The 27798-nt window shown below is 38.0% G+C and overlaps 1 protein-coding gene across 1 annotated transcript; it reads left to right on the top strand.

Moving 5' to 3' along the window:
* The first annotated feature begins 404 nt into the window (after positions 1-404).
* Positions 405-27798, top strand: GDPD4 (glycerophosphodiester phosphodiesterase domain containing 4). Its single transcript, XM_032641142.1, has 6 exons — positions 405-410; positions 498-719; positions 1804-1958; positions 14981-15128; positions 26870-26952; positions 27729-27798. Exons 1-6 carry the CDS (start codon positions 405-407, stop codon positions 27796-27798), a joined length of 684 nt encoding a protein of 227 aa, XP_032497033.1.

Here is a 27798-nt window from a genome sequence, read left to right on the forward strand (position 1 = left end):
TTGAACTGGGCTTTGCAGTTTGAGGATAGGATTTTAACAGGTGGATATGGTATCAAAGGCAAATGAGTGATAGAGCTGGGATTGAATTCAATTCAGTCTGAAGTCAAAGCCTATTCTCTTTCCATTACACAAAACTAGAACAGTGAGAGAAAATGTGGAAGCCAGTGCAACTGAAAGGGGATTGTAATATTTTGAGTTATAGTTAAAAAAAGGTTGAAAAGGAACTTCAAGACAAGAACATGAAGGACCTTCAGTACAAATACAGCAGGTTCTACAATATAGAATAAATCATTCCAAATACCATGATTACCTATGGAGATTACATTTAATATCTCTTCTTGGCAAATCTTCTCTCAGGACCAGTATTTTGGAGGGCCTGGTGGGTTGAATGGTAATGGACCAACATGGAGGTAGGGCTGAGTGTGGGACTAAAAGCAGGAGAATTGGAAAATGCTTTTGATAGGAGCCAGTGTTTTCTCTGATATATTTATTTTTAGTTCAAACCATTTTACAATATAAAGTCCCTATCAGAGGCTGATAGAGAAAAAGCAGGAAATCAGAAGATTCCAAAACTAACTGAATTATTGGAACTTGCACAGAAGGAAAAAAAATCTGTGATATTTGATCTTAATGCCCCTGCACCAAGACATTTTCACAGAAGCTTGTATGTCCGCCATGTAGTAAGCGTGATCCTTGACTCTAAGATTGAGCAACATCTGGTATGTCTATCTTAGTATTTATGGTAGAGATTGGGAGGTGGGTAGCATGTCCCAGGAGCATAGCAGCTGAATCTGACCTACCTTGTAGATCTTCCCTGGGATCCTAAAATAATTCTGCTCCCTGTAAAAATGGAGATGACTACTTTATACAGCTATATGTGGCCATCTAAGAATGACCCAATGAAATTTACATCAGTGGGGAAAAACATTGAGGCTATTTGCTATTACAAACCAAATGAAATGTCACCACTCTGTTAAAAGGGAATGTGTGTAATGGCTATATGATGTGACCTGCACCGTCACCAGCATACAGCTATTAGAAGGAGCCTCGAGGTAACGGGGAGAAAGAATCTACCCCATCTTTCTTCTCTTAGTTGCTGTTCCCCACTGGGGGGAATAATTTATTTAATTGGCCAAGCCACTCAAGTTCTATAGCCATTGGTCCTTATAAAAAAAAAAAGAGAAAAAAGAAAGAGCCTTGGTATGGAACACTAAGGCTTTGAGGACTTGGCTTTCGTTAATGACATATAAAGAGACTTTTTGAGCAGAGACTTTTTTATCATGTTTTTCAGAAGCAACTCTGCATTTGGGCAGTCAGTCATTCCAAATGTCTTAAATTCTCAGAATATAGAAGAAGGCTATGAGTGGGACAAATATGTGTCTTTTTGCAAATAGAACTATTTCCACCGATGAGTCCTAATAGCATTCCCCATAGGCAGGAAATGACCCCCTGCAAAGATGATTTTTAGCATCATTAGCCAGAGGAGATGTTTATGATTCCCACCTTTCATGCACACGTACCAGCTCCTCATCCACTCTGGCCAGTGTGAGGACACAGTGGACCCTTGGTCCCATGATGTTAACTGGGAAAACTCAGCTCCAGAACAACCTGGGTGAAAGCCCCATTATAAGAATTCATTAGACAATATTAGGCCAGGTTGACTCTATCACCAAGGGCTAGAATCTCTCTGCTCCCTATAGACTGTTACCCATGCTGGAATGGGGCTCCAGCCATTCTACTTGGGGCTGTTTGTACCTAAACAGCTGGATTATCCACTGAAAGACTTCCTGTTTTTCCTTACAGATTTTTTGGTTGCCTGGTTTTGATAGGGAGTATGTCAGGAAAAGAGCTCCTGGTTTTCAGCAAGTGGGCCAGTTATTCTCCATTGAACGCCTCACAAAAGAAAATATCAGTAGAATAAATGTTGACCACAAGAGGCTGTTCTACAGTGGATTGAGGTAAGTGTTTGACCACATCTCTTTTGGCATATATTGCCTTACTTGCACGAAATCTGTATCCCAACCAAGCTACTTAGGTTCCCCCTCCCACCTCAAGATTTCTGTGTGTGGCTATCTTTTTGGAATCTCCTGTTTTCATCTTCTTACCCTTCCCTCCATCTCTGCCAACAAACATTTATCAAGGGTAGACTCTTCCTGGAACATACTCTTCAGCTCCTCCTTCATGCTTCAATCTCTCATCATTCAACACACCTTTTTGTATGCTTGGTGTTTTTGTTTTTATATAAATTGATCATTGAAAAGTCAGAACTCAGAAAGTTGTCGATTTCCTTCTGCCATTACTAGATGGATTGCAGTACCTTGTAAATAACTTTGTAATCCAGATAGCCAGATTTCTTATAGATATAATTCAGAACATAATTAAATCATTATTAGAAAAACCCTTAAAACAGCCAAGTATGAGAAGAAACTGAAATTCTTAACCACCACATTTATAAATATGTAATCAGAGACAGATTTTTAGAATTAAAAGCACCTGGGAATAAAGTGGTAACTTTTTCAAACTTAAATATTATTAATCACTGTTTAATTTAATCCATATTCCCTTTCTCTTAGATTAAAAATAATTTTTTCCAGATAATTGTAAAGGCTTCAGAGACAGTCTGAACATGTATATGTATTTTGTTCAGATATACATATATATCTCCAAAATCTCTTGAGCTAGTAAAAATTCCCCTAGATATCTTTCTGTATCTCAAGCCATGAGCTAGGCTGTTGGATACACCTCTGTTCATGTTCCGACTTTTCCAGCCTCTCTGGCCATGGGGGGAGATGATCATAAAATATGTCTTTTTTCTTTTAGAATTAGATAATTATACATGTATTACCTCTTTTTCCCATTCAGAAGATTTCTCTTTGCCCAACTACTCCTCTGTTTTGAGTGTATTTCTATTTCCTTTTACTTTTTTATCAAAGAGAAAATGGCTCCAAGATGATTTCCTTCTCTCCTAACCATAATTTAGATTAATCTAGTAGTTGGAAATAATTATAATAGCTTCCACTATTGAGCCTTTATTATGTGTCAAGTTCTGTTGGTAGACCACAGGCTCTTTTTGAAATTCTGGCTTACCCATCAGCTACACGTGTGACTTTGGACAAGTTTCTACTCATCAGTTTTCTCATTTGAAAATTAAGGATAACAGTAACTTGATAGAATGGTTAAAAGATTAAGTGACATAATGCATATATGCACAGAGCAAAATGCTGGGCAAATGTATGAACATATTGTTGTTCATGTGTTGTTGTATGAATGTTGCTTTTATCATCACCATCCTTACATGCTGTGCCCTGGAAATTATCATCACCACCATTCTGCGAATGAGGAATCTTGCCTCTAAAGAGGAAACGTTCAGGGAGGTTAGGTAATTCACCAAAGTCAATACAGTTGGTCAGTAAGGGACCACACTGAGATTTAAATATAGGCCTGACAGACTCCAGAGTCCAAATTCTTTCACTAATAAGCCTTTAGTTATTCATTGGCCGTAGTTATATGGGCATAGTTTCAGCTGGCATCAGACTTAAGAGAGATCATATCCTAAGTCCTATTAGAAAACCAAGCAGTTTAATTTAGCTCAGCAAATATTCACTGAGTAGTAATATGTACAGCGCGCCATGCTAGTTTTATGTGAAAAGTCAACATAAGCGAGGCATCATCCTTTCTCTTAAGGAAACTATATATTCTAATAATAAGAAGAAGGGTTTCTTCCATATGCCTATAATACAAGGTTGATTGTGACAGTTCATGAGCAGACTTTATTCCAAGTCATTCCCCTCAAGAAACACTAAATTTTAAGAAGTTAAGCGGTTGTAACTTGTTATTTGTATACTGTTCATGACCAGAATACTTATTATGATCACATTTCCAATACATTCTCTGTGAGCAGTGCCTACTTCCATCAGACCACACTCACAAGACATTGTGACCTTGCCATTTTGACTGAGAATGCTTTAAATACATTACTTTGATCAAACTTATATGAATATAGAGATGCCCTCTGTTTTATTTCTGATGCGGGAATTTTTGAGTGTTTAAAAAATTTTAATTTATTAAAAATTTAGTGAGGTGAAGTTCACATGAAGTTAACCATTTTAAAGTAAACGATTCAGTGGCATTTAGTGCATTCACAGTGTTGTGCAACTGTCACCTGTAGTTCCAATACATTTTGGTACTGAACATTTTTATTTTCCCTCTGATTCCTGGTCAGTCTTGCCAGGGGTTTATGAATCTTACTAACCATTTCAAAACACCAAATTTTGGCTTTGTTAGCTTTATTCTGTTGCACATTTTCTTTCCTATTTCTTTGACTGCTGTTATCTTTATTATTTTCTTTCTTCTATTTCCTTTAGGTTTAATTTGCTCTTCTTTTTTTTTTTTTTTTTGCGGTACGCGGACCTCTCCCGTTGCGGAGCACAGGCTCAGCGGCCATGGCTCACGGGCCCAGCCGCTCCGCGGCACGTGGAATCTTCCCGCACCGGGGCACGAACCCACGTCCCCTGCGTCGGCAGGCGGACTCTCAACCACTGCGCCACCAGGGAAGCCCCTGCTCTTCTTTTAGAAGCAGAAAATTAGGTGATTGATTCTAGATCTTCCTTTCTAATGTAAACATTTAAGGCTGTAAATTTCCCTGCAAGCATTGCTTTAATTGCATTCCACAGATAATTTTGATATATCCTTATTGTCCAACTTAAAATATTTAAAAGTTTTTTTATTTCCCACTTGACTCATGGATTATTTAGAAACATGTTGCTAACTTTTTTAAAATTTGAGGATTTTCCGTCTATCTAGTGTTATTGACTTCTGGTTTAAGGTCACTGTGACCAGAGAACAGCTCTATATGATTTCAATACTTTATTTTTTTTCTTTTTAAATTTTTAATTTTATTGACACGCCTTTGAAAGGTTTGTTTTGGTATAAGGCAAAGCTGCCAATTTGAAATACAAACAGATGGACACAATGTGTATATCAGATGTTGGGAATAAAGATGGTTTATTGATTGAAATAATAGAGGCATTATTTTGATTTGTCTTGACATGAATGCTGATTTATAAATCTCCTCCCCATTGATTTCTTCCTGTAGTCCAGACACATAGAAATGATAAAAAATCTCACCAAAGCTCACCTTGGTGCTAATCAAGAGTGCTCGGTGAACATTATAAAACACATGATTTCAATACTTTAAATGTATTTAAACTTTTCTTATAGACCACTGTGCTGTATATCTTGGTGAACTTCCCATGTCCACCTGAAAAAGGTGAGCTCTCTTCATTTGTTGGGTGTGATATTCTATAAATATCAATTAGTTTAAATTGGTTGATAGTCTTTTTAAGCATTTTATACTGCATCTTCCCCCTGCTTTTTCTATTCAGTTAACACGAAACATTAGTTTGCAGATCAAACTCGCACATCAGAGAACTTACCTACTATGAAGTTTTATTATTAATTTCAAAGATACAGCAGTCTATCAAGAGGCTCAGACAAAGCAAGGAGAGGTTAGAGACATTGATTTCAACTTTGCAGGTTTCTTCCTTTATTGGACCCATACTCTGTGGCCCACAGTAATAGATACGGCCTCCAAGTGAGTGTTTGCAGGGTTATTTCACTTAGAAGGAGAGCATTTGAGTCACAGAACATCTGCATTTAATACTCCCAGGGAGTTGTATGGCTTATGTGACTTTCTCCAGGGATGCATGCCTCATAAATCCACATTCTGTATTTATTTACAAAATATATAATAAAGAAATACTCAACCAGAAACATCCTTTTAAAAAATGTTCTATACATAAGGCCTCTCTTCCTGGTAAATATTATTATTATATTTAGAAAATATGTGGGTATCATGTTGACAAGGAGATTAGACCATGTCTTCTTCCTTCTTTCTTCTGGGAGCAACCTTTTCAGTCAGAGAGAAATTAAGGCCTCCTTGTGCATCATCTGTCAGTTATGGAGAAGGGGGTGTAGTATCTCCAACTATGATTGTTGATTTGTATATTTCTCCCTTTAGCTCTGTTTGTTGCTGTTATTGTGATTGTTATAGTTGTTTGGCTTCTCATATTTTAAGCTCTTTTATTAGGTGTATTTGCATTTTAGAATTGTTAGATCTTTTTGGTGAATCCACCCTTTCATTATGAAATGTCCATTTTCTCTGGTTATAATTCTTGCCTAAAGATTACTTTTATTAATATTGCCACACTTGCTTTCTTATAATTAGTATTTGTGTGATATTTCTTTTTGTTTCCTTTGTCTTTCAACTGCTTTGTGTCTTTATATTTAAAGTACGTCTTTTATAAACATGTCATAAAATATTATTGGTTCTTGCTTTTATATTTAGTAGGACAGTCTCTGCCTTTAAATGGGAATGCTTGGCCCATTAATATTTAGTTTAATAATTAATATACTTGGGTTTATATTACATCATACTATTTTTTTCTATTTGTCCTTTTTATTCTAGGTTGTTTATTTTGGTCATTCTTTTCCTGCCTTTTAATTTTTTTAGTTAATCAATTATTTTTTAGTATTCTATTCTATCTCCTCTACTGGCTTCTTACATTTTTAAATTATTTTTTACTGGTTGCTGTATGAATTATAAAAAGTATCCTTATCTTATTACAATCTACCTTGAGTTAACTTATTCCATAATATAGAGTATAGAATATTAAAATCTTAATTCCATTGACTGCTGCCCTTTGTGCTATTGTTGTTATAAATAATATTTTTGTTATAAACCCAGAGTACATTTTTATTATATTTTAAAAAATTGACTACGACTGGCATTTTTCACAGAACTAGAACAAAAAATTTCACAATTTGTATGGAAACACAAAAGACCCCGAATAGCCAGAGCAATCTTGAGAACGAAAAACGGAGCTGGAGGAATCAGGCTCCCTGACTTCAGACTATACTACAAAGCGACAGTAATCAAGACAGTATGGTACTGGCACAAAAACAGAAAGATAGATCAATGGAACAGGATAGAAAGCCCAGAGATAAACCCACGCACATGTGGTCACCTTATCTTTGATAAAGGAGGCAGGAATGTACAGTGGAGAAAGGACAGCCTCTTCAATAAGTGGTGCTGGGAAAACTGGACAGGCACATGTAAAAGTATGAGATTAGATCACTCCTTAACACCACACACAAAAATAAGCTCAAAATGGATTAAAGACCTAAATGTAAGGCCAGAAACTATCAAACTCTTAGAGGAAAACTTAGGCAGAACACTCTATGACATAAATCACAGCAAGATCCTTTTTGACCCACCTCCTAGAGAAATGGAAATAAAAACAAAAATAAACAAATGGGACCTAATGACACTTCAAAGCTTTTGCACAGCAAAGGAAACCATAAACAAGACCAAAAGACAACCCTCAGAATGGGAGAAAATATTTGCAAATAAAGCAACTGACAAAGGATTAATCTCCAAAATTTACAAGCAGCTCATGCAGCTCAATAACCAAAAAGAAAACAACCCAATCCAAAAATGGGCAGAAGACCTAAATAGACATTTCTCCAAAGAAGATATACAGACTGCCAACAAACATATGAAAGAATGCTCAACATCATTAATCATTAGAGAAATGCAAATCAAAACTACAATGAGATATCATCTCACACCAGTCAGAATGGCCATCTTGAAAAAAATCTAGAAACAATAAATGCTGGAGAGGGTGTGGAGAAAAGGGAACACTCTTGCACTGCTGGTGGGAATGTGAATTGGTACAGCCACTATGGAGAACAGTATGGAGGTTCCTTAAAAAACTACAAATAGAACTACCATATGACCCAGCAATCCCACTACTGGGCATATACCCTGAGAAAACCATAATTCAAAAAGAGTCATGTACCAAAATGTTCATTGAAGCTCTATTTACAATAGCCCGGAGATGGAAACAACCTAAGTGCCCATCATTGGATGAATGGATAAAGAAGATGTGGCACATAGATACAATGGAATATTACTCAGCCATAAAAAGAAACGAAATTGAGCTATTTGTAATGAGGTGGATAGACCTAGAGTCTGTCATACAGAGTGAAGTAAGTCAGAAAGAGAAAGACAAATACTGTATGCTAACACATATATATGGAATTTAAGAAAAAAAAATGTCATGAAGATCTTAGGGGTAAGACAGGAATAAAGACACACAGCTACTAGAGAACGGACTTGAGGATATGGGGAGGGGGAAGGGTGAGCTGTGACAAAGCAAGAGAGAGGCATGGACGTATATACACTACCAAACGTAAGGTAGATAGCTAGTGGGAAGCAGCCGCATAGCACAGGGAGATCAGCTCAGTGCTTTGTGACCGCCTGGAGGGGTGGGATACGGAGGGTGGGAGGGAGGGAGATGCAAAAGGGAAGAGATATGGGAACATATGTATATGTATAACTGATTCACTTTGTTATAAAGCAGAAACTAACACACCATTGTAAAGCAATTATACCCCAATAAAGATGTTAAAAAAATTGTATTTTTTAAATTAAACTTTTTATTTTGAGATAATTGCATATTAACCTGTAAGAAATAACACAAAATGATCCTGTATACCTTTTACCCAGTTTACTCCAATGGTAAAACTTGTAAAACTTTAGTACAATATCAAAACCAAGGTATTGACATTGATGCAATCCACCAATCTTATTCAAATTTCCCCAGTTTTACTTATATTCATCTTGTGTGTTATTGTATATATAGCTCTGTGCAGTTTTATCACATGTGTAGGATTGTATATCCAGTGCCACAACCAAGACAGACTAGTTTCATCACTGGAAGTGTTCTTTTTGTTTCCCTTTGATAACTACACTCCCCTTACTTCCATCCACTTCCCCTCACCTCAAACCCACAATCACTAATCTGTTCTCTACTTTTATTATTTTGTCATTTTGAGAATGTAATATAAATAGTATCGTAGAGTATATAACCTGTTGTGATTGGCTTTTTTTCATTCACTATAATTCCCTTTGAGAGTTATCCAGGTTATTACGTATATAATAGTTTATCCTTTTTCATTTCTGAGTAGTATTCCATTGTGTGGAGGTACTGAAGTTTGTTTAATCATTCACCAACTTATGGCTATCTGACTGTTTCTCTTTATGAGCTATTATAAATAAATCTGTTATGAACATTTGTGTACAGGTTTTCATGTGAACATAAGGTTTTTAAATTAAAAGTCTATAGTTTATTCAGATTTTAGTCATTTTTAGAAAGTGTTTTAACTGTGGTAAAAATACATATAATATAAAATGTACTGTTTTAATCATTTGTAAACATACAGTTCAGTCATTCTAATATACATTCATTACATTGTGCAGCCATCTCTGCCATCAAGCTACCTAACTCTTTTTGTCTTATAAGCTCAAATTCTATACTCATTAAACAATAACATCCCTACTAGCTCCCCCACCCCCAGACCCTGGCAACCACCATTCTGCATTCTTTCTCTGATTTTGACTTATATAAGTGGAATCATGTAGTATTTGTCTTTTTGCAACTGGCTTATTTCACTTAGCATAAAATGCTCTAGGTTCATCCATGTTAAATCCATCCATTGCAGAATTTCTTTCTTTTTTAAGGCTAAATAATATTCCATTGCACGTATACACCACAGTTTGCTTATTCATTCATCAGTTGATGAACACTTGAGTTGCTTCCACATTCTAGCTATAGTGAATAATGCTGCTATGAACATGGGTGTACAAATATCTCTTCAAGACCCTTCTTTCAATTGTTTTGGCAATATATCCATTAAGTGGACTTTGTGGATCATATGGTAATCCTATTTTTAATATTTTGAGGAACTGTCATACTGCTTTCCATAATAGCTCTATCAACAGTACACAGGTGTTCCAATTTCTCTATATCCTCTGCACCCTTGTTGATTTCTGTTTTTTTTTTTCTTGATGTAGCTATCCTAATGGGTTAGTATTAGTTCTTCTTGAAAGGTTTGGTGGAATTCAACAGTGAGGGCAATGGGTCCAGGACTTTTCTTTGTTGGAAGGTTTTTGGTTAATGATTCAATCTCCTTATTCATTGTATGTCTATTTGTATTTTCTAATTCTTTATGATTAAAAGGTAGGTTTTGTGTTTCTAGGAATTTGTTTCATCTAGGTTATCCAATTTGTTGGGATACAGCTGTTCATAGTACTCTCTTATAATCCTTTTTATTTCTGTAAAATTGGTAGTAATGTCCCCACTTTTATTTCTGCTTTCAGTAATTTGAGTTTCTCTTTTTATTAATAGTACATCTAGATAAAGGTTTATCAATTTTGTTGATCTTTTTGAAGAACAAACCTTTGGGTTCATTGATTTTCTCTATTGGTTTTCTGTTTTCAATTTCATTTATATCTGCTCTAATCTTGTATTATTTTCTTTCTTTTGCTATGTTGGATCAATTTGTTCATCTTTTTCTAGTTCCTTAAGTTACAAAGTTAGGATGCTGATTTGAGATCTTTCTTGTTTTTTAAAAGTAAGCATGTATAACTATGAATTTACGCCCAACACCCCTTTTGCTGCATACCATAAGTTTTGGTATGTTGTGTTTTTATTCTCATTTGTCTCCAAGTATTTTGTAATTTCCCTTGTGATTTCTTTCTTGATCCACTGGTAGTTTAAAAGTGTGTTAAGTTCCACAAATATGTGAATTTTCCAGTTTTGCTTCTGTCATTGACTTCTAATTTCATCTTGTTGTGGTTGGAGGAGATACTTGTATGGTATCAATCTGTTTGAATCTATCGAGACTTAATTTGTTGCCTAACATGTGGTCTATCTTGCAAAGTGTGCACCTGAGAAGAATGTGTATGTTGTTAGTGTTGGGCTGAGTATTATGTATATGTCTGTTAGATATAGTTAGTCCTTGTGTTGATTAAGTACTCTATTTCCTTACTTATCTTTGGTGTGGTTGTTCTATCCATTGTTGAGAGTGGGATATTGAAATCTCTAATGATTATTGTACAGCTGTCTATTTCTCCCTTCAATTCTGTTAGTTTTTGCTCTGTAAATTTTGCTGATCTGCCATTAGGTGTGTAAATGTTTATAATTGTTGTATCTTCTTGCTGTATTGAACCTCTTATTAATATATAATGTCCTTCTTTGTCTCTTATAACCTTGATATAAAGCCTATTTTGTCTAATATCAGCATAGCCACCCCTGCTCTTGTTGGTTACTATCTGCATGGATTGTCTTTCCATCCTTTCCTTTGTAATCCATCTGTGTCTTTGAATATAAAGTGAGTCTCTTGTAGACATCATGAATTGAAACATATGTTTTATCTGTTCTGCCAGTCTCTGTCTTTTACTTAGAGAGTTTGACCCATTTATATTTAAAATAATTACTGACAAGGAGGGATTTTGTCACACTGTTACTTCTGTCATTTCTGTAAATATTCGTTATTTTGTTTCTGTCATCTGTTTTTTTTTTCTTTCTTTACTTTCTGTATGCCTTATGCCTTTTTTGTCACTTTGGTTTCTGCATTACAATTTTCTTTCTTGTTTTGTTGACCTTTTATAGTGAAATGTTTAAATCCTTTTCTCATTTTTGGGGGGTGTATATTCTATATCTATTTTATTTGTGGTTAGCATGGGAATTACATTTACTATCCTAAAGCTTTAACACTCTTATTTGAATTTATATCAGCTTAATTTCAATAATATAGAAAAACTCTTTTCCTTTACAGATCTATTCCTACCTTTCTGGGTTGTTAACATCAGAAAATTAAATCTTTATACATTGTGTGCCCCAAAACGTAAACTAGTAATTTAAAAAAAGGCATTAGTCTCAAATTACATAGAAAACAACTTTTGGAGCTACAAACCAAATTTACAATAATACTAACTTTTAGACTAATAATTTTTTTTCTTTAGATATATTAGTCTCTTAAATCATGTAGAAAATAAAAAGTACAGTCACAAACCAGTGTTACAATAGTACTAGCTTTTATAATTGCCCATATATTTGCTTTTATTGAGATCTTTATTTCTTCCTTCAGTTTTGAGTAACTGTCTAGTGTCCATTCATTTCACCTTGCAGAACTCCATTTAGTTTTTCTTGCAAGGTGAGTCTAGTGGCCATGAACTCCCTCAGCTTTAGTTCTTCTGGGAATATCTTAATTTGTTTCTCACTTCTGAATGACAGTTTTTCTGGATATAAGATCCTTCATTGACGGTATTTTAACACTTTGAATAGGTTGGTCCACTGCCTTCTGACCTCCAAAGTTCTGATGAGAAATCTGCTGGTGATGTTGAGGATCCCTTGTATGAGACAAGTTGCTTCTCTCTTGGTGCTTTCAGCATTCTCTCTCTGGCTTTTGAAAATCTGATTATAATGCATCTCAGTGTGAGTCCCTTTGAATTCATCTTATTTGGAGTTTGTTGATCTTCTTGGATGTTTTCCTTCATATCTTTGATCAAATTTGAGAAGTTTTAAGCCATTATTTTTTCAAATATTCTTTCTGTCCTGGTCTATTTCTCTTTTCCTTTTGGGACTCCAAGAATGCATATATTGATCTGTTTGATGGTGTCCCATAGACATCTTAGGCTGTTCATTTTCTTCAATTTTTTTCTTTCTGTTCTTCAGAATGGTTAACGTCTATTGGCCTGTCTTCAACTTCACCAATTCTTTCTTCTACCTGCTCAAATCTGCCTTTGGATCCTAATAATAAAATTTTCATTTCAGTTACTATACTGTTCAGTTCTAGAATTCTTTTTGGTTTCTCTTTTAGGATTTATGTTCTTTATTAATATTTAAATTTTGTTTACACATTTTAAAACTTTATCTACATCTTCCTTTAGTTCTTTGAGTATCTTTAAAATACTTGTTTCCAAGTCCTTGTCTAGCATATCTGCCAACAGCTCTTTTCTGGGAACAGTTTTTATCAAGTTATTTTTTTTCCTTTGAATGGACCCTATTTTCTTGTTTCTTAGTATGCCTTGTGATTTTTTTTTGTTGAAAAATGTATATTTCAATCTAATAATCTGGTAACTCTGGAAATCAGATTCTTCCCTTCCTCAAGGTATGCTGTATTTTTGTTATTTATTTGTTGTTGTTGGCTGTCTCTGTGCCAAGGATCAGCCTGAGTTCTTCTCAAATCTCTTCTGTTCCTTTCCCTGCTCATACATGTCACTTTCTAATTTTCCCCATATATAAAGTTGCTTTTGCATGTCCTAGTCTTTAATGTATGACTCCCAAAAAGGGAAAAAAAGAAAAAAGGTGGGGAGGAAAGAGTGCTGGCCCTTTTAACCCCTGGTGGTCACTTCAGTGGGAGTGGGAGGGGTTTGCAACAATGGGGGAAGGTACAAAAATCATGGCTTCCCTACTCTGTCTACAGCTCTGTGGATGGAAGCATCAGTCAGTGATCAGAGCACAGATACCTAATATATGAAGGATAGCATCCTTTTGGCTCACCTTGGCTCCTACAAGGTGTGTGCAAGCTGCTTCAGGAACATGGGCACAGCTGCCTGCCATGGGGCTAGGGGCTGGTGTACTGTAACTGCTGCTGTGCCAAGTGATGAAATCAACCAAAGTTAACTATAACTTACCATCCAAAACTCCCCTGGAAGTTGAAAGCCTTCAATAGATTCCATAGTTACAAAATAGTTAATATTTTACCTTTTATGGATCATGCTTTTAGTGTCAAGTCTAAGAGTTCTTGGTCTAGCTCTTAGATCTCAAAGATTTCTCCTATGTTTTAAACATATTCTTTCATCACTATTATGCAGTTTACAGCTTTCAGATCCTTCCTTGTTTTGTTAAGTTTATACCTAAGTATTTAATTTTCTTTGGAGTGATTGCTAATAGTATTGTTTTAAATTTCAATTTCTATATGTTTATTAATATATAGAAATGTGTTTGGTTTTTATGTGTTGGTTTCAAAAAGTATAAAAAGTAGGTTTTTAAAAACCATTTCCTTATTTCTATTTTTTAAATTTATCTTTAGGTGATCTGTAGAATTCTCTTAAAGGCAATCTAACATATTGGGTAACTAATGGCAAGCACTCCTGTAAAGGTGGTATGGTTATTTTTATTTTACAGTGTATACACTGAGCCTAAGAAATTGCCAGGTTAGTATGTGACAGAGCTGGGATTCAAACCCAGGCTTGTACAGAGCTGTTTTCAATATGCTATACCATCTCAGGGTTTAAAAAGTCTTTTGAAGGCACTTACATGGTGTATTTTCTGAGAAATTTAATCTCTGAAAATAACAACTTGACTAGGTGTTCTTCTACTGTTTCTGTAGATAGTGCACAAATATTTACTGACATTTGAAGTTCTGACATTGGGAAGTGTTGTGTTCCATTCCCCCTACTCAATGCTTATAAAAATTCTTTATATTTGAAATTTAAATATTCACCAAATTGGTATTCATTTCTTCATTCCTTCCTTTAACTATTTCTGAAGGCAGGTATGCTAGGTACTGGATATACAGAGATGAGTAAGACACAGTCTCTGCTTTTAATTTGCTTACAGTCAAGTAAAGAAGACTGATAGGAAAGCAGATAAATAGAGTAGAGTGTGGTAAGTACTCTGATGGAAGGAAGTACATTTGCTATAAAACAATGTACTGGAGCTGGTGCATTTCAGCTTATGGGAGCAAATTGTGGGAGTATTTACACCATGGAAATTGGCAAATTCTACAGTTAGGGCCTTTCTTCTTTTTTCTTTCCCTCTGTCTCCCTTTCCTTCCTCCCTCCCTCCCACTCTCCCTCTCCTCCTTCCTTCCTTCCTTCCCTCCTCTTTCCCTTAGGAAGCCAGTTTACTAAAATACTACTGTTGGTACAGGAGGAAAGGTATTAAATCCAGTCCTTTATCTCACCGTAACATGAGCTCATTCTGCATGTCATATCATAAGTTGTCCTACTACCAACTACTTCTGGTGATTTAAGCAACAGCCTTTCACAGACATGGTGGCTGTTTCCCTTTTACATGATGAGAGTAAGATTAAGTCTAAATCTCCTGTGGGTTCTTTTTCTTCCCAGAGAATATAAAGCAGTTAACATCAACATCAACTTATACATCGTCAGTGAACCTTGGCTTTTCTCACTGGCCTGGTGCTCCAGCATTCATTCAGTGACCACAGACAACATTCAGGTCCTAAATGAGATAAATCACCCTTACTTCTTCATGGTGAGCTAATGGTCCAGATTGTTCTTCCAACTCTGGTATAATAGGGGTCTCTGTCCCCCACCCCACCCCTACACTGCCTACTGTGCAGTCCCCAGGGAAGCTGCTTAAGAGCAGAGATTTATGTGACATTGGAAATGGCATTCCCCTTTCTCTCACCCAGATCCTTCTGTGATTTTCAGGGAAAAATTAATGTTGTTTTAATAATTGAATTAATATTGAATCTTCACACTGCCTTTCATGCATTATGTAATTTAACCCTCTGAGTTAGCCACTAGGAGTATCCCCATGGGGGATCTGAAGTTTGTAGCTTCACATGATACAAGATTCAAAATGAGGTCTGACTCCAGAGTTTTGTTACTGCAGCCACACCTTCCTATAGGCACAACAACAATGACAGTGGCATGGGGTGTGGGGAGAAAATCAAGTGTACTTGATTCCAAAGTGAAAACTGTGTGTCCTGAGCAGAGGAGAGTGAGTGTCCAGCCACCGAGCTTGATTTCACCTCTGTCCTGCTACTGCTTATGGCCAGAAGTGTGGGGACCTGAAGACCTGTGTTTTAATCCCAGCTAAATCCCACCACTTACTGTCTGTAGAGGGAACCCCAGCTAACCAGTTAACTGCTACAGAAGCTGTTTTTCAAATCAGTGTAGAGTATGTTGACTGAGTCGGACATCTATAAGAGAAAACAGCTTAATTTCTCTCCACTGACTCTGTAAACTGCTCTGTGAACTAGATCTTTCCTTGCCCTTGAATGCGGTCTCACTCAGATCCCATAGCTTTTCTAGTCACTCTTAGATAATTTAGTCACCAAAAAGCCTCAGTTCAGCATCAACAGTCTAGTCCAGAGAATAACCCAGACTCTAAACTGCCTTGAAAATTAAAGCTTTTTAAATGAGAGGCCTAAATATTTCTTGTTGCTTTCTCCATAACTCCAGGTTCACTGGCCCTTGTTTCTGTCTTGATCAGGGTCAGGAGCAGGAGAAAGGGGATCAAGGCCAAGGGCACAATCTCACAGGGCCAGTGCTGTACTGAGGCCCTCTGGTGGCAGTGTAAAATTGCTTACCTCTTCTTTCTTGGTGGCTCGGGCAGTTTTCTATAGATGACCCTCAAGGAAACCTTGGATGGCAGGTCCCTTGGCATAGGTAAAGCCTCTCCACTTGTCTGTCCCCATACCATCCCGCTTCATGTATGTACTATATACTTTTCTAACATTTTTGTTTTTTAAAATTGATTGCAAAGTAAACTTGTTCATTATATAAAATTCAATCATTATGAAAATCCATACATTAGAAAGCAGTACACTCCTCCATAATCCTATCCCCCCTAAATCAGTAATGTCTTAAAGTTGTCCCTTTGTATATATCAAATAAAACTTTATTAAGTAAAACTTTTCATTTTAATATTTTAATTCATAATATTTGAATTGATAATAAATTCATGTGATTCAAAATTCAAAGAGTATAAAAGAATGTAAGTAAAAAACTTCCTTCTACACCTGGCCTGGGCTTTTTTTTTTTAAGGACCCAAAGTCACTTTGTTCAGGGAGGTGGGGCCAGTATCCCAAGGACTTTCCTAAGCAGCCCACACTCTGGGTTAGAATATGCAGATTCAAATCTTGGCTCTACCACTTACTGTGTGACCTTGGAAATGTTAGTTAACCTGTCTGGGCCTCAGACAGGTTATTTGTTTATTTGTAAATTGGGAATAAAAACACTACAATAGGGAAACCTTCAAGATGGTGGAGGAGTAAGATGTGGAGATCACCTTCCTCCACACAAATACATCAGAAATCCATCTACATGTGGAACAACTCCTACAGAACACTTACTGAACGCTGGCAGAAGACCTCAGACTTCCCAAAAAGCAAGAAACTCCCCCACGTACCTGGGTAGGGCAAAAAAAAAAGAAAAAACAGAGACAAAAGAATAGGGACGGGACCTGCACCTCTGGGAGGGAGCTGTGAAGGAGGAAAAGCTTCCACACACTAGGAAGGCCCTTCGCTGGCGGAGGCTGCAGGTGGCGGAGGGGGGAAGCTTCGGAGCCACGGAGGACAGCGCAGCAACAGGGGTGTGGAGGGCAAAGCGGAGAGATTTCCTCACAGAGGATCGGTGCCGCCCAGCACTCATCAGCCTGAAAGGCTTGTCTATTCATCCGCCGGGGTGGGTGAGGGCTGGGAGCTGAGGCTCGGACTTCGGAGGTCAGATCCCAGGGAGAGGACTGGGATTGGCTGCGTGAACACAGCCTGAAGGGGGCTAGTGCACCACAGCTAGCTGGGAGGGAGTCTGGGGGAAAGTCTGGAACTGCCGAAGAGGCAAGAGACCATTGTTTTGGGGTGCTTGAGGAGAGGGGATTCACAGCACTGCCTAAACGAGCTCCAGAGACAGGTGTGAGCCGCGGCTATCAGCGCAGACACCAGAGACAGGCATGAAGCGCTGAGGCTGCTGCTGCCGCTGCAGCCACCAAGAAGCCTGTGTGCAAGCAGAGGGCACTATGCACACCTCCCCTCCCGGGAGCCTGTGCAGCCCGCCACTGCCAGGGTCCCGTGATCCAGGGACAACTTCCCCTGGAGAACACAGGGCGTGCCTCAGGCTGCTGCAACGTCATGCTGGCCTCTGCCGCCGCAGGCTCGCCTTGCATTCTGTAACCCTCCCTCCTCCCGGCCTGAGTGACCCAGAGCCCCCTAATCAGCTGCTACTTTAACCCTGTCCTGTCTGAGCAAAGAACAGACGCCCTCAGGTGACCTACATGCAGAGGCAGGGCCAAATCCAAAGCTGAACCCTAGGAGCTGTGCGGACAAAGTAGAGAAAGGGAAATTTCTCCCAGCAGCCTCAGGGGCAGTGGATTAAATCTCCACAATCAACTTGACGTACCCTGCATCTCTGGAATACCTGAATAGACAACGAATCATCCCAAAATTGAAGCAGTGGACTTTGGGAGCAACTGTAGACTTGGGGTTTGCTTTCTGCACCTAATTTGTTTCAGGTTTTATGTTTATCTTAGTTTAATATTTAGAGTTTATTATCATTGGTAGATTTGTTTATTGATTTGGTTGCTCTCCTTTTTTATTTATATATATATATATTTTTTTTTCCTTTTTCTCTTTTTGTGTGTATGTGTATGCTTCTTTGTGTGATTTTGTCTGTATAGCTTTGCTTTTACCATTTATCCTAGGATTCTATCTGTCCATTTGTGTGTGTGTGTGTCTGTGTCGTTTTTAGCACATGTTATCATTGGTTTTTTGGTTTGGTTGCTCTCTTCTTTCTTTCCTTTTCTTTCTTTAAATTTTTTTAGTTTTTAATAATTAAAAATTTTTTAATTTTAATAACTTTATTCTTTCCTTCCGTCCTTCTTTCCTACCTTCCTTCCTTCCCTCCCTCCCTCCCTCCCTCCTTCCTTCCTTCCTTCCATCCTTCCTTTCTTTCCCATCTACCTTCTCTTCTGAGCCATGTGGCTGACAGGATCCTGGTGCTCCGGCTGGGTGTCAAGGCCTGTGCCTCTGAGGTGGGAGAGCCGAGTTGAGGACACTGGTCCACCAGAGACCTCCCAGCTCCACATAATATCAAATGGCAAAAGCTCTCCCAGAGATATCCCTCTTAACGCTAAGACCCAGCTCCGCTCAAAGACCAGCAAGCTACAGTGCTGTACACCCTATGCCAAACAACAAGGAAGAGAGGAACACAACCCCACCCATTAGCAGAGAGGCTGCCTAAAATCATAAAAAGGTCACAGACACACTAAAACACACCACCAGACACGGTCCTACCCACCAGAAAAAAAAGATCCGGCCTCATCCATCAGAACACAGGCACCAGTCCCCTCCACCAGGAAGCCTACACAACCCACTGAACCAACCTTACTCACTGGCAGCAGACACCAAAAACAACGGGAGCTACGAACTTGCAGCCTCCAAAAAGACCCCAAACACAGTAAGTTAAGCAAAATGAGAAGACAGAGGAACACAGAACAGATGAAGGAGCAAAGTAAAAACCCACCAGAACAAACAAATGAAGAGGAAATAGGCAGTCTACCTGAAAAAGAACTCAGAGTAATGATAGTAAAGATGATACAAAATCTTGGAAATAGGATGGAGAAAATACAAGAAACATTTAACAAGGACCTAGAAGAGCTAAAGAGCAACAAACAATGATGAACATCACAATAAATGAAATTTAAAATTCTCTAGAAGGAATCAGTAGCAGAATAACTGAGGCAAAAAACGGATAAGTGACCTGGAAGATAAAATAGTGGAAATAACTACCACAGTGCAGAATAAAGAAAAAGAATGAAAAGAATTGAGGACCGTCTCAGAGACTTCTGGGACAACATTAAACGCACCAACATTCAAATTATAGGGGTCCCAGAAGAAGAAGAGAAAAAGAAAGGGACTGAGAAAATATTTGAAGAGATTATAGTTGAAAACCTCCCTAATATGGGAAAGGAAATAGTCAATCAAGTCCAGGAAGCACAGAGCCCCACACAGGATAAATCCAAGGAGAAAGACACATATTAATCAAACTATCAAAAATTAAATGCAAAGAAAAAATAGTAAAAGCAGCAAGGGAAAAACAATGAATAACATACAAGGGAATCCCCATAAGGTTAACAGCTGATCTTTCAGCAGAAACTCTGCAAGCCAGAAGGGAGTGGCAGGACGTATTTAAAGTGATGAAAGGGGAAAAACCTACAACCAAGATTACTCTACCCAGCAAGGACCTCATTCATATTCAACAGAGAAATTAAAACCTTTACAGACAAGCAAAAGCTAAGAGAATCCAGCACCACCAAACCAGCTTTACAACAAATGCTAAAGGAACTTCTCTAGGGAGAAAACACAACAGAAGGAAGAGACCTTCACTAACAAACCCAAAACAATTAAGAAAATGGTAATAGGAAAATACATATCGATAATTACCTTAAATGTAAACGCATTAAATACTCCAACCAAAAGACATAGACTGGCTGAATGGATACATAAACAAGACCCATATATATGCTGTCTACAAGAGACCCACTTCAGACCTAGGGACACATACAGACTGAAAGTGAGGGGATGGAAAAAGATATTCCATGCAAATGGAAATCAAAAAAAAGCCGAAGTAGCAGTTCTCATATCAGCCAAAGTAGACTTTAAAATAAAGAGTGTTACAAGAGACAAAGAAGGACACTACATAATGCTCAAGGGATCAATCCAAGAAGAAGATATAACAATTGTAAACATTTATGCACCCAACATAGGAGCACCTCAATATATAAGGCAAATGCTAACAGCCATAAAAGGGGAAATCGACAGTAACACAATCATAGTAGAGGAGTTTAACACCCCACTTTCACCAATGGACAGATCATCCAAAATGAAAATAAATAAACAAGCTTTAAATGACACATTAAACAAGATGCACTTAATTGATATTTTTTGGACATTCCATCCAAAAAGAACAATACACTTTCTTCTCAAGTGCTCATGGAACATTCTCCAGGATAGATCTTATCATGGGTCACAAATCAAGCCTTGGTAAATTTAAGAAAATTGAAATCATATCAAGTATCTTTTCCAATCACAATGCTATGAGACTAGATATCAATTACAGGAAAAAATCTGTAAAAAATACAACCACAAGGAGGCTAAACAATACACTATTAAATAACCAAGAGATCACTGAAGAAATCAAAGAGGAAATCAAAAAATACCTGGAAACAAATGACAATGAAAACACGAGGACCCAAAACCTATGGGATGCAGCAAAAGCAGTTCTAAGGGGGAAGTTTATAGCAACACAATCCTACCTCAAGAACCAAGACATATCTCAAATAAACAACCTAACCTTACACCTAAAGCAATTAGAGAAAGAACAAAAACCCCCAATGTTAGCAGAAGGAAAGAAATCATAAAGATCAGATTAGAAATAAATGAAATAGAAATGAAGGAAATAATAACAAAGATCAATAAAACTAAAAGCTGGTTCTTTGAGAAGATAAGCAAAATTGATAAACCATTAGCCAGACTCATCAAGGAAAAAAGGGAGAAGACTCAAATCAATAGAATTAGAAATGAAAAAGGAGAAGTAACAACTGACACTGCAGAAATACAAAGGATCATGAGAGATTACTACAAGCAACTCTATGCCAATAAAATGGACAATGTGGAAGAAATAGACAAATTCTTAGAAAAGCACAACGTTCCCAGACTGAACCAGGAAGAAATAGAAAATATAAACAGACGGATCACAAGCACTGAAATTGAAACTGTGATTAAAAATCTTCCAGCCAGCAAAAGCCCAGGACCAGATGGCTTCACAGATGAATTCTATCAAACATTTAGAGAACAGCTACAACCTATCGTTCTCTAACTCTTCCAAAATATAGCAGCGGGAGGAACACTCCCAAACTCATTCTACGAGGCCACCATCACCCTGATACCAAAACGAGACAAAGATGTCACACAAAAAAGAAAACTACAGGCCAATATCACTGATGAACATAGAGTCAACAAAATACTAGCAAACAGAATCTAACAGCACATTAAAAGGATCATACACCATGGTCAAGTGGGGTTTATCCCAGGAATGCAAGGATTCTTCAATGTACGCAAATTAATCAATGTGATAAACCATATTAACAAATTGAAGGAGAAAAACCATATGATCATCTCAATAGCTGCAGAAAAAGCTTTCGACCTAATTAAACAGCCAAAAACCCTACAGAAAGTAGGCATAGAGGGAACTTACCTCAATATAACAAAGGCCATGTATGACAAACCCACAGCCAACATCATTCTCAGCGGTGAAAAACTGAAAACATTTCCTCTAAGATCAAGAACAAGACAAGATTGTCCACTCTCACTACTATTATTCAACATAGTTTTGGAAGTTCTAGCCACAGCAATCAGAGAAGAAAAGGAAATAAAAGGAATCCAAATCAGAAAAGAAGAAGTAGAGCTGTCACTGTTTTAGATGACATGATGCTATACATAGAGTATCCTAAAGATGCTACCAGAAAACTACTAGAGCTAATCAATGGTTTTGGTAAAGTAGCAGGTTACAAAATTAATGCACAGATACCTCTTGCATTCCTATACACTAATGATGAAAAATCTGACAGGGAAATTAAGGAAACAGTTGCATTTACCATTGCAACAAAAAGAATAAAATATCTAGGAATAAACCTACCTAAGGAGACAAAAGACCCATATGCAGAAATCTATAAGACACTGATGAAAGAAATTAAAGATGCTACAAACAGAAGGAGAGATATACCATGTTCTTGGATTGGAAGAATCAACATTGTGAAAATGACTGTACTACCAAAAGCAAACTACAGATTCAATGCAATCCCTGTCAAACTACCAATGGTATTTTTCACAGAACTACAACAAAAACTTTCATAATTTGTATGGAAACACAAAAGACCCTGAATAGCCAAAGCCATCTTGAGAAAGAAAAATGGAGCTGGAGGAATCAGGCTCCCAGACTTCAGACTATACTACAAAGCTACAGTAATCAAGACAGTATGGTACTGGCACAAAAACAGACATATAGATCAATGGAACAGGATAGAAATCCCAGAGGTAATCCCATGCACATATGGTCACCTTATCTTTGACAAAGGAGGCCAGAGTATACAATGGAGAAAAGACAGCCCCTTCAATAAGTGGTGCTGGAAAACTGGACAGCTACATGTAAAAGAATGAAGTTAGAACACTCCCTAGCACCATACACAAAAATAAACTCAAAATGGATTAAAGACCTAAATATAAGGCCAGACACTATAAAACTCTTAGAGGAAAACATAGGCAGAGCACCCTATGACATAAATCTCAGCAAGATCCTTTTTGACCCACCTCCTAGAGAAATGGAAATAAAAACGAAAGTAAAACATGGGACCTAATGAAACTTAAAAGCTTTTGCACAGCAAAGGAAACCATAAACAAGACCAAAAGACAACCCTCAGAATGGGAGAAAATATTTGCAAATGAAGCAACTGACAAAGGATTAATCTCCAAAATTTATAAGTAACTGATGCAGCTCGATATTAAAACAACAAACAACCCATCCAAAAATGGGCAGAAAACCTAAATAGACATTTCTCCAAAGAAGATATACAGATTGCCAAGAAACACAAGAAAGGATGCTCAACATCACTAATCATTAGAGAAATGCAAATGAAAACTACAATGAGGTATCACCTCACACCAGTCAGAATGGCCATCACCAGAAAATCTACAAATAATAAATGCTAGAGAGGGTGTGGAGAAAAGGGAACACTCTTGCACTGTTGGTGGAAATGTAAATTGATACAGCCGCTATGGAGAACAGTATGGAGCTTCCTTCAAAAACTACAAATAGAACTAATGTACGACCCAGCAATTCCACTACTGGGCATATACCCTGAGAAAACCATAATTCAAAAAGAGTCATGTACCACAATATTCATTGCAGCTTTATTTACAATAGCCAGGACATGGAAGCAATCTAAGTGTCCATCGACAGATGAATGCATAAAGAAGATGTGGCACATATATACAATGGAATATTACTGAACCATAAAAAGAGACAAAATTGAGTTATTTATACTGAGGTGGATGGACCTAGAGTCTGTCATACAGAGTGAAGTAAGTCAGAAAGAGAAAAACAAATACTGTAGGCTAACACATATATATGGAATGTGGGGAAAAAAAAGGTTCTGAAGAACCTAAGGGCAGGAAAGGAATAAAAATGCGGATGTAGAGAATCGACTTGAGGACACAGGGAGGGGGAAGGGTAAGCTGGGACGAAGTGAGAGAGTGGCGTGGACATATACACACTTCCAAATCTAAAACAGATGGCTAGTAGGAAGCAGCCACACAGCACAGAGGGATCAGCTTGGAATTTTGTGACCACCAAGAGGAGTGGGATAGGGAGGGTGGGAGGGAGCTGCAAGAGGGAGAATATATGGGGATATATGTATCTGTATAGCTGATGCACTTTGTTATACAGTAGAAACTAACACACCATTGTAAAGCAATTATACTCCAATAAAGATGTTTAAAAAAATACTACAATAGAAGCAATTTTATCCAAAATAATCCTGTTTGCTTAGCGGTCTGTTAATTCAAAAATTCTAAATGGGGAATCGTGAAATAAATGATATACAGTGGGGCTTCCCTGGTGGCGCAGTGGTTGGGAGTCCGCCTGCCGATGCAGGGGACACTGGTTCGTGTCCCGGTCTGGGAAGATCCCACATGCCGCGGAGCAGCTAGGCCCGTGAGCCACGGCCGCTGAGCCTGCGAGTCCGGAGCCTGTGCTCCGCAACGGGAGAGGCCACAACAGTGAGAGGCCCATGTACCGCAAAAAAAAAAAAAAAAAAAATGATATACAGTGTATTAGCTTTTTACTACATTAAAAAAAATGTACCTAATACTTAGTGGCTTAAAACAAATAAATGTTTGTCACATTCTCTATGATGGCTGAGTGGTTTCTCTGTGCTCAGCCAGTTTGGTTGGACTAAGTGGTAGGATGGCCTCATTCATATGTCTATGGTCTTACCTGAGATGACTGTGGTCTCTCTTCGTTTGGTCAGTCATCCTTAAGGAATCCAGCTTGTGTATGTTCACCTGGTTGCATTGGGTTCTCAGCAGCAAGAGAGGTCAAGTCCCAATGCACATACCTTTTCAAGGATATCCCAGTGTGATGTTTGCTAATGTTCCATTGGCCAAAGAAAATCACATGGTCAAGTCCAGATTCAAGGTGGGGCAGGGAAGAAACAGACTTTACCTTTTGATGGAGAGGAACAGCAAAGTCACATTGCATATAGACCTGCATTTTGGGAGGAATATTTTGGTCTTTTTTATTAACAATCTACCACATACATACCTCACACATTTTAATTTAAATCATTCACTTTTTGACATAGACTCAATGTCTTTCCTTTGAGTGTATTTCAGCTGATTGAATTCTGTATTCTCTTGCTTATGTATACTTTCCAATGAACCATCTATGATTTCTACGTTTTGTTTCCTTAAAGCACAACAAGAACTTGAGGGACTTCCCTGGTGGTCCAGAGGGTAAGACTCTGCGCTCCCAATACATGGGGTCTGGGTTTGATCCCTGGTCAGGGAACTAGATCCCACATGCATGCCACAACTAAGAGTTCGCATGTTGCAACTAAGAAGCCCACATGCTGCAACTAAAAGATCCTGCATGCCACAACTAAGAAACCCGCATGCTGCAACTAAAAATTCCCGTATGCCACAACCAAAAAGCCTGCATGCTGCAACTAAGTCTGCATGCCACAACTAAGAGGTCCGCATGCCGCAACTAGGAGTCTGTATGCCACAACAAAAAGATCCTGCATGCCGAAACTAAAAGATCCTGCATGCCTCAACTAAGACCCGGCGCAGCCAAGATACATAAATAAATAAATACTTTAAAAAATTAAAAGTAAAACAACGTGAAGTCATTTGGAGAAATGACGGGAATGAGGAAGCCACCCAGTTTTTTATAATCCTCCCCTCATCTCTTAGTGTTTCTCTCATACCTAAATCAAAAGCAGTTTATTTTTTAATGACCTTTTCTTTCTTCATCAAGTTTTTCAAAGCATCGACTTAGTTTCCTTGAAAATGACATACTTTTTTAAGCTCAGATTTAAGTAACACTGAATTACACAGCGCAATTTAAACAACTGGTGCAGCTGTTCTAAGCCATTTGGGTAGTAAGAACAACTGATTCTTGGTGACGGTACAGCTCACTTAGTGGGCATCCTGAAGCAGGCCAAAGCACAGGTCAGTTAGGTTCCCAGAGAGGATGAAGAGCCTCAATTTAGTGGAAGTTGGTTAAGAGCTTCTAATGTACGTGCCTAGTAGAGCTGTTGTGAGGATTAACTGTGAAAATACCTTTGAAGTGCTTGGAATGCTTCCTTAACTCCTGTAAATTCTCATTAATGTTAGTTGTTGTTCTCATCATTATCATGATAGTTCATGTTATTGTTATTATTATCATGGTTAATCAGTCCAAGGAAAGACCATGGGATAGGGTGGAAATGGCATAAGAAAAAATAAAAATGATAGACCCAGTACCATCAAGTAATACTAGAAGGGGGACAATGAAGGTGGAAAGGGATGAGTAAACTAGCGAAATGAAAAACTCATACAAGAGAACCTAGAAGATGGAGCTCTGTGAACTGGGTGATTCAGGCAAGGAGACTGGAGAAGTTGGCGTGTTAATTAAGAATTATAATTTCAACATATTTATCTGAAGCATGCTGATTTAGGAGAAGGATTCCTAAATGCTGGTTCACAGACTGGTTGCTTTTTCCTGGGAAGCTTGTTAAAAATACAGAAATTCTAATTCCTGAGTCTGTAGTGAGGCCCAGGAACCTGTATTACTAAAAGCTGCTCAGGTAGATTTGGATGCACAGCCAGGTTTGGGAAGCCATGCCATGAAAACATAGAACACTGGAAGTCAAGAAACTTGGGCTGTAGTCCTGGGTCCAGAATACACTTGCTCTGTGACATCTCTGGGACTCCCTCAAACACCTATCTTGAGGGTCCAGGGAGAAGTGTGGGAAGTATTTTATCCTTTGGCACATGTAAGGGGGGATTGTTAGGATAGCAGCAGGTACTCTCTGTGTTTGAGACCAACCCCATCATCAAGGTTCCTCTGCCTGGTCTGCCCCCTCTCCTCCCTGGCAGCCAAGCAAGGGACCTGGCCTACATGATCTAAAATCCCTTCTAGCTGTAAATCCTTTAACTATTTTCTATTTTGCAGACACCAAGTTACTATAAGTTCATGTGGATTCTCATGGAGTGTGTTTCTGCAGTTTTCATTGTTGCCATATTTTATTTTCATTGGTAAGCGTATGTTTGTAATTTTAAATGATTTTTTCCCAAAATAAAAATATAAATGGTCCTTATGTAAATTTGAGAAAAAACAGTTACATTTTCCCCATAATTCTATATGGCGAATTCTCAGGAAGACAGGGTTTTATCATCTGAACCTCCCATTTCTCCTCATGCTGCTTGCAGCTCCTCACAACCCCTTCTACCTCCTAAAAATGAGACCATATTCTAAGAATAAGGACTCTCACTAAAGCTTAATCAAATCCTGTTACTACTGTTTTGGTGTGGATCAGTTGGGAGAGGACAGGGATTGAAGGTTGCTCAGAACAAGTGTCTCCACCTTCCCACCTTCCACAAAATTGGACATGCAGAGTGCTGTGTAAAGAGCAAGTTCACAAACTGGGGAGCCTGGATTTTAGTTGTGGCTTTGCCTTTAGTTTCTGGGTGACCCTGGGAAAATCACTGCCCCTTTCCAGACCATAGTCTTTTTATCTGTCCAAGAAAATAACATTTGAGAATTCTTGAGGGAAAATGCTTCAAGATTGCAAGGTTCAGGGTGGGAGAGGGGACATCTGGTAGAAGAATTTTAGCTAGAAGAGTCCATGGTTGTTTAGACTTCATCATGCCCATCATTTCCTCATTTGAGTTCTCCTTTAAAGGCGGAAACTACAAACCCTCTGCTTAAGGTAGAATTTGACTGGATAATGTTCTTTTCTGGCCACTGCCTTGAATTATGGCCTATTTTGGAAGAGGTCTGTGAGGCTCATGGATAGTCTGCTTCCTTCCAGGTGGAGAGAGAGCCAAAAAGAAAAATTACTCCAGAGCACTGGCATTCACACAGGTAAATCAGAGGCCTAG

This window comes from Phocoena sinus, chromosome 8 (genome assembly GCF_008692025.1).
Source record: "Phocoena sinus isolate mPhoSin1 chromosome 8, mPhoSin1.pri, whole genome shotgun sequence".
Classification (NCBI taxonomy): Eukaryota; Metazoa; Chordata; class Mammalia; order Artiodactyla; family Phocoenidae; genus Phocoena; species Phocoena sinus.